This window comes from Enoplosus armatus, chromosome 16 (assembly GCF_043641665.1).
Source record: "Enoplosus armatus isolate fEnoArm2 chromosome 16, fEnoArm2.hap1, whole genome shotgun sequence".
NCBI lineage: Eukaryota > Metazoa > Chordata > Actinopteri > Centrarchiformes > Enoplosidae > Enoplosus > Enoplosus armatus.
Genome location: NC_092195.1, coordinates 10,145,787 through 10,162,582, shown reverse-complemented (window position 1 = coordinate 10,162,582; position 16,796 = coordinate 10,145,787). Strand labels below are relative to the sequence as shown.

The 16,796-nt window shown below is 43.0% G+C and overlaps 1 protein-coding gene across 2 annotated transcripts; it reads left to right on the top strand.

Moving 5' to 3' along the window:
* The first annotated feature begins 279 nt into the window (after window positions 1–279).
* On the top strand, window positions 280–15,650 carry yrk (Yes-related kinase). Of its 2 annotated transcripts, none has more exons than XM_070922074.1 (13): window positions 280–394; window positions 6,044–6,087; window positions 7,097–7,357; window positions 8,150–8,252; window positions 8,971–9,069; window positions 9,296–9,399; window positions 9,550–9,699; window positions 11,387–11,542; window positions 12,150–12,329; window positions 12,931–13,007; window positions 13,102–13,255; window positions 13,466–13,597; window positions 14,413–15,650. In XM_070922074.1, the coding sequence occupies exons 3-13, from the start codon at window positions 7,120–7,122 to the stop codon at window positions 14,619–14,621; spliced, it is 1,602 nt and encodes a 533-aa protein (XP_070778175.1). In that variant the 5' UTR covers window positions 280–394; window positions 6,044–6,087; window positions 7,097–7,119; the 3' UTR covers window positions 14,622–15,650. The 2 variants fall into 2 exon arrangements, with proteins under 2 accessions (XP_070778175.1, XP_070778174.1); XM_070922073.1 differs by lacking the exon at window positions 11,387–11,542 and adding an exon at window positions 10,521–10,685.
* Window positions 15,651–16,796: the final 1,146 nt, after the last annotated feature.

Below are 16,796 nucleotides of genomic sequence, written 5' to 3'. Positions count from 1 at the left end.
AGTCTTCCTGTAGTTCACACCAGACAGTGAGTGTGTTGCTTCTTGCAGTTGCACTTCGGTCTGATGTAAGACAACGTGTCCCCAGCTGGATGTGTTATGTCCTTATATTTGACAGGACAATCGTTGTTTCTAATATTATTTCTATTAAACATAACTCATTTTTCAACTCTCCACTGCACGCGCCCGTTCCTTTGGGGTGGACCTCATTGTGCGCGTGAAGTCCGGTCCCTGAAGCCTTCCGGACGAGGCGCGCGCTCACTTCTCCCTTCACTTGCTCAGCGCAGCAGCGCGCGGCTCTTCTCCGTGCGCCCCGCGAGACACTGGACACCGCTGACTCTCACCTCAGTGCGCCTGACTCCGGGATTCCCCGGGATAACGACGTCTTTTGTGTCAGGTATGTCTGCTCTCTTTAATTATAATAATGAAAGTATTTTCAGACATTATGTGATCATTTGTTGTGTTTAAAGTCTACTGCCCATGTTTTACCAGCAAACTGGGAATCTCACGTAAAAGATGGTACATACGGAGAGGTAGTTTTCCAACTTCTATGAAATGGATTTTACTGTTTCGTTCTGTCTGCGTGGAGGAACTCACTGTAGTTCACATCTTTGTGAAGGAGACTGAGAAACTGGAGTGTATATTTAACAGGAGGGAAGAAATGACTCTGAAAGTACCAAACAAACCTAGATGAATATTTTCAGCAGCCCACCACCCCAGGGCCCTCTGTGCCTTTTTTTTTTTTTTTTTTAAACAAAATGGTCTGAACTCTGTTGACTGTTTTCAGTGTGTGAGAAAATTGGGTAACTTCAGAATGTTTACTGTTAGATAAAAGGAAGTTTGGGTAGTTGCCTGTGAGAAGTGTGGCTACCAGTACTTCCACTCTTCATTCGGATACCACAAAGGATGATATTTAGAAATCAAACAGCCAACATTGCAAGATTGAAAGAGTGGAATTTACCAGAGAATTTAGTCACAAGACCTTTAAAGTGGGATCGCTTCCTAGCACAGACCTACTAGTTGTAGGCATGGATTGTATCGTTTTAAGGTTGTAGTCATTTATTGTTAAATCTAAAAGGTCAAAGGGTCAAACAATACCTGATCATAGGATCTGGATTTGTTGCAAACGCTGACTGCATCATCTGGGATCAACTGGGTGTTTTTGTCTGTACATGTGCTGCACATTTCTCTCTGCACACTTTCAGAAGTAGTTTGGGCGTAAGGCCTGATGTCTGTCTATGAAAGACTATGTTTAATTTGCTCCAGAGGCAGCATATTCCTTCAGTAAATGGGACTGATTTATTTGGCAACGGGCCCACAGGAAGCCACCTTGAGGAAAAGGCAGGGCTGGATGTTTCCTCAACATGTCCATCCATCTGAGGTTATTCTGTGGCTTTAACGTGGTCAGATTGGCGTAGGTGTTTATTCCTTCATCATGACAGGCAGCAGGGAGGTTGCATAATCACACCTCCACCTTCCTTTTAAATAATCAACATTCATCTTTTTGTTTCAATACTGATTTCAAGAGAAGGGGGTGTGGTCTGTGTGTGCCTGCGTGAAGGAGTTTTTGTGGAATTTTGAGGGTCGGATGGGGAAAAAAACGTGATTAGGCTGTCCAAGGCCGGACTTCATCACTTCCCGTTTCTTTACGAGGTCAGTTCCTGTCTTTAGCCTCGGGGCTAGGCAGGAAGGAAGGGGGCGTGGATATGTTTTTAGGTGGGGGGGGGGTTTACATTACAATCATCACACAGCTTTCCCACCAAGCAGCTGAGGGCTGTGACAGTTGGCCTACTGCTTGATGGTAGCACCCTCGGATACCCCTGGATGGAGGGTGTCAGCTGAATCTACCATTTCGATCAGGGGCTTTGCAGTTTTCAGCCACTGGCACAACCTGAGGAAGACTCTTCATCTTGTTGCGCCCACAGGAACAGGCCCTGAACCCCTAATGCTTATAACTTCATGTAAATGTTCATGTGTGCCTTCCAACAAGCCACCTCAGTCCTCTGTATCTGGAGGATATGATGACTTCATGTGGAAACAGGACGTCCTGATGACCGAGACACCTTACTTTTCCATAACCCCCACCCCGCTCCACAGTTTGTCTCCCGCTCCTTTCTGAGCGTGCGTATGTACTCTATGAGTGTGTGTTATGTGTGTGAGGGTTCGGTGACAGCTTGCCTTCCCATTGTCCTATCATTCCTGCTCCACTCAAACTCTGCATCCTGTGTGGCTTCCTGCTAATGAGCGAAAGAGTCAGAGAGAGAAAGAAAGGTAAGAAAAGAGATGGTGAAACAAGAAAAGAGGAGGAGGACTGGAGAAAGTCTGAGCTTAGCAAAAAACTGGTGTAAAAGTACAGAAACTCAACAGATCTGAACAATTGTGTGTGTGTGTGTGTGTTGCCTTGTGTTCCCGCAGTGAATTCCCCGCTGGGAGCAGCTTATCTGCAGTCCACTGTGCAGGAAAGGGTGTGTCATCTGGATTTGGATGTTTGCGAGTGTGACGATGGAGGGTGATGTTATTGTGATTTTATAAGAGTGCACTGAATGTGTGCTAATGCTTTGTAGGCCAGAATTTATTTGTTGCTTTATGTTGTTGTATACAAATATATTGCAATTTGCTGTTCTGCAGTAGTGGAAAGTAACTAAGTATATTTACTCAAGTACTTAATTACTTCAGTACTTCCATTTTATAACACTTCTACTCCACTACATTCAGTACAGGAAGATATTGTACTTTTTACTCACAACTACCCACAACTATAGGTATTAGTTGCTTTTCAGATTAAGGTTTAGCATACAAAACAATGAACAGTGTATTAAATATGATGCATTGTTACAGATGTTAAAGCTCCACCTTGACCAACTACAACATTAAAGTATTATAATAATATAATTATAATCCAATAATATCATAATACAACACTGAAAGGGGCTATTTTGCATTCTGGGGTACTTTCAGTACACTTTGCTGATTGCAGTATTGGTACTTTTACTTAAGTATTTGATCAGAATACTTTTTCCATTGCCGCTGCTCTGTACTTAATATCTAATAAATATGAAGTATTAGTCAGTGCTGTGAAAGGACCTGTTGTTGCAGACAGACTCACAAACCAGTACCACACTTCTCCCCACCAGAGGAAGCCGCTTCTGTTTCTGTATTCTAATAATTTCTTCTGCCAGCTGCTATAAAAATATGCTGTGACCAACCAACAGAAACCAGTCAGCAACGTTAAGTTTGGTTTTGAAACAGGGCACAGAGGAAATACTGGTATATCTGTAGACTGAGTATAATTGAGATGTACGTTTGAGGAGGGTATACTGTGCCGAGAGGCAAGCTTTAATGACAGTTGCATCATTGAGAAATAATGACTTTGCCGTTTTGTTGTTACACCATATGCAGGTTTTGCAACTGGTAATAGAAGGATAAATATATTATAGACAAGGTGAAGGCAGTGTAACCTCAGTAGTCAGTGTGCTTAAATACTTAATACATAATCCAAACTATCCTGACACGGCTAGACACTTCCAAAATCGAGTATGGTCTGTCTGTGTGTTTGTTACCTGCTGTATCTCATTTTCGTTACTTGTTTTCAAGAGGCAAAGAGGAACTCTGACTGTTCTTAAATTACTCTGGTGTGATCAGTACTTATGCCGACTTTTGTCGGTACGTGTTGCTGCTTTTTTACACTTAAAAACAGCGACACGTATGCTGTGGGAAAGCCACTACCACACACCCATACACTCATATACACATGCACTTTACAGTAGTATTTTTAATGCTTGTGGCTGATTGAAAGAAAAACCCAAGTTGTTATCATAAAGTACAGACAAAGGTGAGGAAATCATTCTGCGCCATGGCAGGTTGTTAGTGCACGGCCCACTCGACAAAGGCTTCACCAAAGATATGCAATTGTGCACCGTGCTGTATGTGTGACTTAAGAGTTGAATTTTTTGTTTCATTTATGTATAAAACACCTCAGGTCAACTGTTATCAGGGGATATTTATGAATTATCGTGGCTTCTGTGTGCAGAGAGGAAGACAGTCGAGAGCGGGAAAGTTTGGTCAACAGGAACCCAGTGGAGAACAATGACTGTGTGGCTGTCCCGCAGAACAGTCCTCTGTATGTGTGTGTGTGTGTGTGTGTGTGTGTGTGTTCGTGTGAATACATATCCTTGTTATTGTGCTGATCCTGTCTGTGGTCATCTGCCGATCTCAGAGAAGCCGAAAAAAGAAGAGATGAGCGATAAAGATGAAGGGGAGGAGGCCTCTTCTACACCCTCTGTTACTTCTCCTTTCAAGGGTTTATCTAAAAAGAGAAAGGCGGCAGCAGCTGTGGTTCTGTGGAAGGGTGGATGGAGGGAATATGAAAGGTTATTGTTGGAGGGGTGTGGACATGGTGTGGAGAAAAACAGCAACAGAGAGGAAGATGTGTGTGTGTGTTTGTGGCCCTGCAGCTGCTTGGTGTGTGTGTGTGTGTGTGTGTGGATGGACTCTGTCCTCAGTTTCCAGGAAAAGGGGGGAGCCATCAGAGGGGTGGACAGGAAACTCTAACAGGGCTAACTTCCTGTAGCTCTCCTGATGGCTGGCCTGATAGTGAATGAGTGTGTGTGTGTGTGTGTCTGTGCGCAGGCTTGTGCGCACGTGGAATTTTTGCATATTTTGCTCCAGACTCCTCTGCATGTAGCCCATAATAGCTTTTGTTGCTTTAAAGACTGAAAGGAATTTCAGGGAATTTGTGGTGTGGATGGGACAAATCTGGCGCTGAGCACTGGGAGCGCTGGTGTTCTTTCATAATGAAAGTGAATAATTTTTTTTTCCTGTCGCTCCCTGCCATAACATGTATTGTTCTTCCTGTGTGTGACTTCCCTCACATTCCTCAGTAGGTGTGGAGGCTGCAGCTTGAAAGGTTGCCAGTTTGAATCCTGGAGCCACACAACACGCAGTTACCAGTTTATTAGGTACACCTACAGTAGCTAACACAATGCAGTCTAATACAACAGCACTGCAATACATTCTACCCTCATGAAGGTTATGATATAATAGACTTATTGTTTCAGCTGTAGTTGAATCTGCAGTTTGATTAAGCTCAGATTAAACAAACAAGACATAAAGTGTTAGTTAGTGAGCTTTAGAGGTGCTGGTAGGTGGGTTTTGTTACTATTGAACAGAGCCAGGCTAGCTATTTTCCCCTGTTTCCAGTGTTTGTGCTAAGCTAAGCTAACTGGTGGCTGGCTGTAGCTTCATATTTACTGTACAAACATCAGAGTGGTATCGATCTTCTTGTCTAATTCTCTGCCAGAAAGCTAATAAGAGAATTCCCCCAAAATCTCACACTTTTACTTTAAGCCAGGTGTGCCTAATAAACTGTGGACTGGTGCTCCAAACAATGTCCTTGAGCAAGGCGCTTAGCAGCAGGCATGTACTGTAGGTTTTACTGAAGAAATAATGTTGAAAAAAGAAACGCACTCATGTTGATCAGGAAAGCTCATGTTGCTGAATGTGTGCAGGCGCCTCTGCACAACAATGAAAATGTTTTACAGTCTTCTCTGTATGTTATTTGCTCTTGATGATGGTAACAGCTTTTGCTTCTGCTCAAACAATGTTCAAAACTGGAAGTCAGGATTGCGTCCAGTTACCCCTGTTCTATGATGACATTTACAAGTATATTTCACCACAAACCTAAACACCCACACATACGCGTGCACGGTGATACACATACACAGCTGCTGACCAGAGAAGCTAACTGAGTACCCCCTCTCGAAACAGCAAAGCAAAAGGGGAAGTGGCTAACCTCACATCTCTTTTCTGTCTCTCCTCATCTCGAGCTGTCTGTGTCTCCATTTTTTTTTCTAACTTCTCTGTCTCCTCACGACTTCACACAACTCTTTATTCACGCTTTACCGCCCTTGAGCCTTTCTCTTGTGTTCTCCATCACCTTCTCCGTCTCTGGTTCTCTGCCGCTCTTCCTCTCTGGCCCTGCTCTCTCATTCCTCCCCCTTGTCACTCACCTCTTCCCTCTCTTTTATTTATTTTTTTTTTTTTACAGTGGCGATGGTGATTGACAGATGATCTGACAGAGGAAGACATCAGGTGAGGAAACGTTCACTTCTCCTTCCCGCCTTGCCCCTTACCTCCAACCCCACTTCCGCTCTTCCTCTTCCTCCCCCTGCCTCCTGCTTGAGGGAAGTTTTTTATTTAAAGATTGTTACTTCTCTCTTCACAGTTCTCTTTAGTTTGTTCCACCAGGGTGACCCTTTATGTTGTTGATGTGTTTTTCTTTCACTTTCTACCAGCTTGTGTTTGAAGGTTGCGGCAGGAATGAGGGGAAATCGATTACTTATAGTAACACTAAAATTGACTTATTTCTTGGGAATATTGTGATAATCCACTAGATTCTTGTATTTTTAATTTTGTTGGTAAGTGGGGATGCTACAATTAATTAAATAGCTGAGTAATTACTGTAGTTGAAGGGGCACTCCTTTTACACATGAAATTCTGCTCAGCCTATGAAAACAGTTATATAAAGTCTTCTGTGACTGGAGGAGCTTTCCAAAGTTGCCCTGATGATGTCATAGTGATGTCACGAGGGTTATTGTGACTTGGGCTTGAGACTTTTTTATTATATTCATTTTTAACAGAAAGCCATTCGCTGAGTTCGAAAGATGTGGGCATGTATCAGGCAGCTGTTGGCGAAGGAAAGACGTTATCACGTTGCATTATGGGAAATGTAGGATCTGGTGTTTCTGGTGCGTGACTCATACCAAAAGTATGAGTATTAAAAGTGTGAATCACATATGTAAAGTATGAGTCACAGACTTAGAGTCTAGATATCTCAGCCTTTGTCTTTAAACAGATGGTTAAATTTGGATTTGTATATTTCTTATTTTTATTCTAACCCAACCTTTGTTGTTCTCTCTGTAAATAAACACATTGTTACTGAGGATTATCAGACTGCACTTGTGCCAGGTAAAAAAAGGCTTTTATAAACTGCATACAGCTTTAATCTCTATTGTATCACATCAAGCAGCAATAAAGAGAAGGAAAAGCCTTTACATGAAAAAGTTGTGGCGTGTTTTGTTAACTCTGCTTGCTTTCACAGACGCCGTCTCCGTTCTGGTTATTATGGGGTGTGCCTGTTGCAAGCAGAAGAAGTCTGCCAAAGCAGCAACAGCAACATCAGCAGCAATAGACGTTACAGATCTGTCTCCTAGCAACACCGATGGAGGGTTGTCCACGGCCTTGACTCAGGGACGCTACTGTCCCGACCCCACTCAGATTATCCCAGACTTCAACAAGGGCTTCTCATCCAGCACCATCTTCCCCAACACCAACACACACCAGCGGCCTGGAGGCATAACATGTAGGACTGTGTGTGTGTGTGTGTGTGTGTGTGTGTGTGTCACTTCTTCATGGACATTTGTTTCTATCTATAAAATGTGTTTTCAGAATTATGTATTTTGGACTGAATGACCTTAAAATCAGAGAAATCTACATTGTAAGCGTCATCATGATATGCTGTGATCATGTTTCTCCACAAATAAAATTATTCAAGGTATTCTATAAACATGATGTGAACATGTTAGGAAAACTAAGCAATTTTTTGGAACGTATTATTTTTCTTTCTTGAATCCTTCTTTGCTCCAAAACATAGGTTTACATTTTTCAAGTCTGTCTTAAAACAATGCTCACATGCCCACATGTACATTGAAAGAGTTATTAATCGCTGTGATGGTTCCTCCCTGTCCGCACTGGCCCTCAAGTCATATCTTTTTAGTGCAAAAGTTAATATGAGACTTCAGCTGTCTCATTTAGACAAATCTAGGGGGTATCAGTCAAAGTTAGTATTCTTAGTATAAAAATCACTTTGTGTTTTGTGTTTTTTCTTACTAAGTCTCATATTAGCTCCAGCCGATTTTTGCGTAGAAACAGGACTATGGATTTTGTCCCCCTTCTCTTACATTGGAATCACTCTAAGAAGGAATTTTAATGTATAGTATATTTGGGTATGTGAGTATTGTTTAAAGATCATTTTATCCAATAGATCATTTAAAGCAGTAAAAATAACTGTCGATGACTGTTTGAGTTCAGTGGTATTAACTGGTGTGTATAACTCTCTTGTTGTGTATGTCTGTTTGTGTGAACATGTATGCAGGTGGTGGAGTCACTCTCTTTATAGCTCTGTATGACTATGACGCCCGCACCGAAGATGACCTCACTTTTCAGAAAGGAGAGAAATTCCAGATCATCAACAACACGTAAGAACAAATGTACACAAACACAGCTGTATTTAAAAAAAAACATCTGTTTACAGATGTCGCTATTTTTATGATAGGATTGTAATAATACATTGTAGCATAAAATTTGACAACATGCATCGGCAGCTGAAAAATGAATGTTAACTATATGCGATCAGTGTTAAATGTGTTAAATGAGATCATTTCTGACTCCCAAAAGGTAATTGCTTTGTTTGCATACATTAAATGCCACCCATTAACACTGTGAACTGCTGCTGGCGATGTTGACAAGCTCATCTTCTTTGTTTGTTTGATGACGATTAAATTTGGCTTTGTGGCCAACAGAGGTGTGTGGAGGTACTGTTACTTCAACCAATATAACACAAACGCTCTTTTATCTTCTGTCTCATCTCGACACCTTTTAATATGGACAAAGTGCATTTTGCAACCTATAACCTACAACCTATATTCTTAGAAGAAAGACTGGTGAAACTTGAAATGTTTTTTTCACATTTTACTACTTAGGAGGAATAAAGAAGTACTTTTGTAGATTGTTTATTTTCATTTCAACATTATTAAAGATATAATTTGCTTATTGAACTATGAACGCTCCATCCAGTGTCATACCAGACTGTGAGCTGACTGTATTGTTACACCTTATCCCTAATTTTCTAAGACACGTAGGATGTTTTGCATCTTTACAAGCAAACTGACGTTTTGTGTGTGTGTTTTTTTGCAGAGAGGGTGACTGGTGGGAGGCTCGCTCTTTGGACACAGGCAACTCAGGTTACATCCCCTCTAACTACGTCGCTCCTGTCGACTCCATACAGGCTGAAGAGTGAGTGCACACACAAATACACAAATACACAAACACACACACACACACACACACACACACACACACACACACACACACACACACACACACACACACAGAGTAGTGAAAGCTACGTATGCCGCAATATAAGTACTGATAGTTTATGTTGAAAGATATTCCTCAGTGATTGACATGTAGTCTGAGGGCAGAGGCCACATAATGTGTGCTGTTGTTGTCATGGTGACAGGTGGTATTTTGGGAAGATGGGGAGGAAGGATGCGGAGAGACAGCTGCTGGGCCATGGCAACCAGAGGGGAACTTTCCTCATACGAGAGAGCGAGACCACCAAGGGTGAGTTGGCCACACACACTCTCAACATGTGAAAGCTTTCAATTTCTCTCTCTTTCTACCTCTTATCTCTCCCCCACTCTACGCTCCTTCATCCACCCCCTCCCCTTTTTGTTCCCCTCGCTCCTCCTCTCCTCTTCTATCTCCTCACAGGTGCTTACTCTCTGTCCATCCGAGACTGGGACGACAACAAGGGAGACCACGTCAAGCATTATAAGATCCGCAAACTAGACAATGGTGGCTACTACATCACCACAAGGTCACAGTTCGACACTGTGCAGCAGCTGGTAGAGCACTACACAGGTAACACACACAAACACACGCACACGGAAACTTTTTTTCTTGCTTCTTCAAAGTGAAAACATTGTGTTGCCATTTTCTGATGCATCTTCAAGCTCCTGCAATCCTGTTTCCATGGAAATGATAATGTAATATATATATAATAATGATACAAAACTCTGAGAGGGGCAATTCTGCCGAATGTTTACTTTTACTTTTGATGGTTTTGAATAGCATTTTTCTAACCTGTACTTTTACATAAGTAGGATTTTGAATGCAGAACTTTACCTTATAATGAACTTACTTGTACTTTTACTTTAGTGAAGGATTTGAATACTTCTTCCACCACTGACTATTAATGATTTTCTAAGCTTGACTCAGAGTTATTGTAACAAGCAGGGTTCACACTCACATAACCTGCACTTCCTCTGCTCTCTGTCAGTGTAAATCTGCCCCCTAGTGGCTCGAGTTGATATAACAAACATTCTGCAGTTACATGACACAATCATCCAAAGCAACCTAAGAGATTTAGCCACATATATCATTGACTTTTTTTTTTGCCAGTGTTTATTTGTTTTTCTTATTAGCTGTATCGTCCCTGTATAGTCTCTTCTGTATCTGTACATGTTGCTGCTGCTCAGAATGTGTGCTTATATCTGTTTTGCAGAATTTTCATTGTGCCTTTGTACTTTAGTTTTTGGTGAACTTGTCAGTTGCATAAGCGCATAAGCAACCTGTCTTGTTCTTTCTTAATCTCTGCATTTGCTGCTTTCTTTTCTCTGTTTTCTTTTTCTCTCGTTTCCTTTTTTCTTCGCCTGCCTGTTTGTCTGTCCTCTCTCTCTCAGAGAGAGCGGCGGGACTGTGCTGCCGTTTGATTGGCAGCTGTAAGCGGGGCATGCCTAAACTGGCCGACTTATCAGTGAAGACCAAGGATATGTGGGAGATTCCCCGTGAATCCCTCCAGCTGATTAAGAAACTGGGCAACGGCCAGTTTGGAGAAGTCTGGATGGGTAGGAATGGTGGGACTGTGTTGCAGTGGGGGGTGGTGACAGCGGGAGCACACCTGGATAAAAAAAACAGTATTAAAAGATGAGCAGGTATATATGATGCATTTAAGTCTTGGTTGTGTTCAGTTGACAGGAACATCAGTAAATGCTTGTGGTGTAAAGACACCTGCACTCACAAACACAAACTGTGAAGCCCTGCTTATCTGTGTGTGTTGTTCAGAGTCTGTCTACCTGCAACAAATATACCTGAGGATCAGACCTCACAAACACAGACAACACACACACACACACACACACACACACACACACACACACACACACACACACACACACAGTTGATAGATGTAGTCTGGACCAGTTTTTAAATGCTGCAAGTTGAATAGAAACTGCAGCAGTGAAACAAATCCTTAATAAATCCTTAATAAACAATTGCACAGAGGCAGCAGCTAATGAATACAAATGCAGCTTTGTTTTACATCCAGGTGTGCAGAGTTGTGCCCATCCTCCCCTGTTGTTGCATGTGCATGTTTCATCATCTCACCTCACCCTTTGTCAACAACCCCCCCCCCATCTTTCTTCCATCCTTCTTCCATCTTACCACCCATCACTACACCTTTTTCTCCCATTCTTCATCACCCACTTCCACTCTTTCCTTTTTCTTCATCTCCACCCTCCTTGGCTCCCACCTCCTCCCACCCAAATAGGCAGCAATGACGGGCTGTGTTATTACCTGACCATGCCCTGTCCCAACTCCACCCCGCTCACCATGGGCCTTGGGCGGGACGCCTGGGAGGTGTCCAGGGAAACGCTGTCAATGCAAACGAAGCTGGGACAGGGCTGCTTCGGGGACGTTTGGATGGGTGAGATTGACACTGCCAACCTCTGACGCCCTCTACAGGCTCAGAGGGAGAACAGTCTGTCCCGCATCGTCCTCTGTAGTGTCTGTCCTGTAGCAAAGACTGTTGGTAATGCTAAATGTCTGGCTGTGGCTGACCACTTATGTCAGTGTATGTAAGTAGTTTGCTAGTTTTCTGTGTTGCTTGATATTCCCACATGATGTATTTGCAATTACAATGTCATACAGTTTCCCTGACTAAATGTGAGAATTTCCCCCTGAAGCCAGCCGAGCTTTTTGCCTGTCCATGTAACTCTGGTGTTGATGTAAGACCAGTAAAACTCCCTCCCTTGCTCCCTCCCTCCTAACATCACCATGTCTCATGTCATGCATGATTTCCAAAATAACAATCATTCGCATGCACCAGAAGTTTGACCACGAATGTGTGTTTGTTACAGCCTGCATATTGTGTGCCTTGTTTTTTTTCTATTTTTGATATTCATATCTGTATTTATATCCGGGTGTTTGTGTCCCCGTATAAGTAGTATGTACATGTATATACCGCCATCACCTTGTCAGTGTGTGTGTCCATATACTATATGTGCATTAACATTGCCTTGTCTGTATGCAAGGCATGTGGAACGGTACCACCAAGGTAGCGGTGAAGACTCTGAAGCCAGGAACCATGTCCCCTGAGGCCTTCCTGGAGGAGGCTCAGATCATGAAGAGACTCCGCCATGACAAGCTGGTGCAGCTCTACGCCGTTGTGTCTGAGGAGCCCATCTACATTATCACCGAGTTCATGAGCCAAGGTATCAGACTGAGTAAACTGTCATGTCTGTGAAGTACTGTAGTTGGTTGGAAACCTCACTAACTCCGAAATGTGAGCTTCTCCAAATGGTGTGTTTTTTCCTGAAATGAGATGCATAGTTGATTAAACTGTTAAGCATTCAGAGAGTGCATACAGATTACACAATCTCTCAACTCATCATAATAATACATGTGAAGAATAAAAATAATGACTATACAGTAAGATAGAAATAAATAATAATAGAATATGTTTTGACCTTTTTATCCTGCATCTGGATCGCATTAGTGCAGTAGTTCATGAGATGATGGAGAACAGATCTGGACCTGCACTTGTTGCCTGGCCCCTGTCCTAACTTTCAACCATTTTTTAAAAAGGACAGACTTTTAAGATATCCTGCTCCGTACCAAACAGACAAACAAACAGGAACAAAAACATCAACTTGCAGAAGGGCGGTACAGTGATCAGGGAGACTTTTCAATTTCATTTCAAGACCAGAGTTCTAGCCGCCATGCCCATGATACATGCCGTGATACACAGCGGTTATGAGTTAACTACAGGAGGCATGAGGGGCCAGTCATAATGCTACCATCTTGGTTTTTCAGGAAGTTTGTTGGACTTCTTAAAAGATGGGGAGGGGCAGGGTCTGAAGCTGCCTCAGCTGGTGGACATGGCTGCGCAGGTGAGTTAAACATGCAGATACAGACACACAATGACAAATTCAAAGGAAACGCATGTCTGTCTGACCTCTTTTTGTCTCTTTGTGTTTATTATAGATTGCAGCTGGGATGGCGTACATCGAGAGGATGAACTACATCCATCGTGACCTGCGAGCAGCTAACATCCTTGTTGGAGACAATCTGGTGTGCAAGATCGCTGACTTTGGCCTGGCTAGGCTCATTGAGGACAACGAATACACAGCCAGACAAGGTAACAGCATGTGATATTAAGTGAGTGTGAGTGTGAGTGTGAGTGTGAGTGTGTGTGTGTGTGTGTGTGTGTATGAAAGACAGGAAGAGAGCCACGCTTGCACAATGTGATGATTAAGAGTGGCTGCCTCTGCCTCCATGCCTATATTTTTATACATAACCTATCCTAATTATATGATTATGCATCCTCACTGTGTTGCCATGGTTTCAGGGGCGAAGTTCCCCATCAAGTGGACGGCTCCAGAAGCTGCACTGTATGGACGCTTTACCATCAAGTCAGACGTTTGGAGCTTTGGCATCCTACTAACTGAACTCATCACAAAGGGTCGGGTGCCATACCCAGGTACTGGATGAAACCTGCTTGTTCAGTCTTTCTTAATCTCATGCAGTAACAGGTTGATCCTCCTTAGCAATGAAACGTCTCCAGGATTAGTTATTCTTCAGAAACCTGGACAAAGACCTGGACAGGCAGTTGCAGATTACTTACATTTTCAAGCAAATTTTAGTTTGGGGCCTTAGTGCCGTGCTCAAAAGTGCTTCAAGCGTGGAAAGATGGTGAGACCCTTTCTGAAGCACCTGCCACCCTGCCGTGCAAATTAACACACAGTTCATGCTGTTTCCTCGCCACACAGTTCATGCTGTTTCCTGGTTTTACTTTACTCCTTAAGGGGTGACCGATGGTGCAATAAGTCACAAGCATTTCTCTTGTAATATATTTGTGATTGGACATTGAATTCATTGAATTTGAATTGAATTTTGAAACTTACAATAAATATGCCATAACAAAGAATATAAAAACAGATGTGCTGTAGATTCAAATTCTTAAAAAATAATTATGTTGCTGCATGCTTAAAAGCCTCAACTCTATACTCGTTGTTACACATTTTTCTTAAACATTCTTTGAAACTCAAAGCCCTTATAAAATGCAGCAAATAAATAAACAGCAGTTGCAACCATATTGAGATGTATCCTATTTTAAATTACTTTCTTGCAGTATATCAAGTTCTGCAATGTGTCATCTTTGCATTTTATTTTCCTTTCTCTCTTTTATTCTTTCCCATTTCTAAAACATGTGTTGCTTTTTTGTGTGTTTTATGGGTTTTTTAACCTAACGCTCTCCTGCATCCACATTCCCCCTCTCCTCCTCCACCCCTTCAGGCATGAACAACCGTGAGGTGCTGGAGCAGGTGGAGAGGGGCTACCGGATGCCCTGTGCCCCGGGCTGCCCCGCCTCGCTCCATGAACTCATGCTGCAGTGCTGGAGGCGGGAGGCCGATGAGAGGCACACTTTTGAGTACCTGCAGTCCTTCCTGGAAGATTACTTCACTGCCACAGAGCCGCAGTACCAGCCCGGAGAAAACCTGTGACCACACACCGTGTAGGACAGATGTGGAGCAATAAACGGACAAACAGGAAGAGAGTGACAGATAGACAGACATGGATATAAACATATGGTTACACTGAAGGGCATGTCATAGTCCATGTACATGCTTTCATTGTATTTGTTCCACACATACTATACATGCATACACACACACACACACACACACACACAACACTGACACATATTAAGATACATATCATTGTTTAATTGTTTAAAGACAGTTTCCTCCTTTTGGCCTTTGATCACTGCCGCCCGCTCAGGACAGAACAGTCAACCATGTTGAAGAGCAGAGTCGGAGCTCTGCTGGTCAGGCCTTGCAGTAATGTTGCTTTACTCTGTAACCATGACAACAAGAAACTGAAAGAAGATGTAGATGGTTGTTTTGAGGTGGGGGGAAGTCGAGTTGGTACATGATCTGTTCAGCTGCCATATATGTTCGGGTCCTTTGATTTCTGTGTCTGAGAAGAAAGATTCAGTAGGCCGACTGTTTACCTGAGACAAATATGTTGATACAGAAATAATAGAAGGTGCAACAGGTTTCAGACAACAGTTGGAATATTGTCTTAGAAAAAAATTCTAAATGAACCTTGTGAACCAGCGTGGTAACTGAATAGATTATGTACACAGACACTCCTGTGCCTTACAGTGAAAGTCAAATTAAGGGCTGTTTCAGATTTTAAATACATTTTAATAGTGTGTTAGTAAAGTCAGAGAGATGGTGAGGAATGCTCTTTGTTTGTCTGATAATTTGTATGACCATTTTGTATGAACTGTCTCTTTTGTTGTTTTAATTTAACTCAGATATATCTGTGCATCACAAAGACTTGTATATCTAGTTAACATGTATACAGTTTTCATCCATTGGGAGGGCAGGGTGAAATGTTACGCATGAAGGGGAACGACCAGTGAAAGGACTTTGGAAGGCTAGAGTTTTAAATGTATGTGTAACCTTTATGTTGAGATCCCCCTGTCATGTTATTGTAATAAAGATCAAATATCTTTTCCGGGTTAAGACACCGTCTCTCATTCTATGTGTGTTTGGATATTTATACTGTTTGGTGTTTTCTCATGTAATGTAATGTCAAAGACAGGTGCCATCACATGCAAAACACTCCAATATACAGGGATGAATGATCCTTTGGTCTGCCCTTACATATTTATTCTTTCTTTTAAGGCTCTTGTGAGGCAATATTTCTACTTTGTGTTTTGTGCTTCAAGCAAAATGTCATATTTTTGTATTATACAGTAAAGAATAAGGATATAAATTATATATTACAACATATCATATTATATTATTAGTGTTATTGGCATCCCTGGCACTGGCAACTATTATAAGTCCTCCGACATTCCTCCCACTCCCACTCTTGTCTGTGTCTCTTCTCTGTCTTCCTCATTCACGCTCGCCCTTTCTTTCAGTCTTCAGTAAACTACTGTTCCCATAGTTCCAGAGGTGTAAAGTGAGGCCAGCTACGGGTGCCCGGATGGCTTTGACAGTCAGGCACGTTAGAGAGGCACAGCGGAGACTGGGGCGCACGAGAGACAGAGAGCTGGAATTGCAGAGGCAGAGACGCACGGGCGCACGGTCGATTTTCGCCTCCCGCATACTGGGGAGTCCCGTGCCTGTCACCAAAACCGGAGCACAGGGCTCGAGCGCGGTTATGTCAGCACCTTAATTGGGGACAAGACTGTGAACCAACGTCTCTGCTCCACATTTTTGATTTTTCCCCTCCTTTTGTGTTTTTGCTTTCCCATCTTTGTGGGTGCAGATATTGATGTGAGCCAGAGGAGCGTTTTTTCCGTTGAGCCGCACGAGACGGTGGCGCGCGACGGCAGGAGGAGACAACGTTTACATTGATGTGGGAGGACTATCTCCCTCCGACGCTGGGAGCCCAGATGAAGGGGAAATGCTGCGGGCTGACGGCTGCGGCTATCAACGCAACGGCTCCGTGACCCGGGCGAGGAGAGGAGCGAAGCACCGTCACCGACAGCCGCGCGTGCCCACCGCCCCGCCAGCCAGCGTTGACACCGCAACAGCTCCAGCAGCCAGCGCGAGCCCCCAGACTCTCTCTCTCTCTCCCTCGGTGAGTGCGCGTGCAGCGTCTTGTGTACACAACACCAAAAATTTGCTTACTGTCCGCTCAGCCAGTTGTGCTGCGCA

Bases quoted from the DNA above. Each gene is read 5' to 3' on its own strand.
- yrk (XM_070922073.1), top strand. From the start codon at position 7,120: ATGGGGTGTGCCTGTTGCAAGCAGAAGAAGTCTGCCAAAGCAGCAACA. The intron at 7,358-8,149 runs GTAGGACTGTGT...ACATGTATGCAG, and splicing joins GCGGCCTGGAGGCATAACAT to GTGGTGGAGTCACTCTCTTT. The intron at 8,253-8,970 runs GTAAGAACAAAT...GTTTTTTTGCAG, and splicing joins TTCCAGATCATCAACAACAC to AGAGGGTGACTGGTGGGAGG.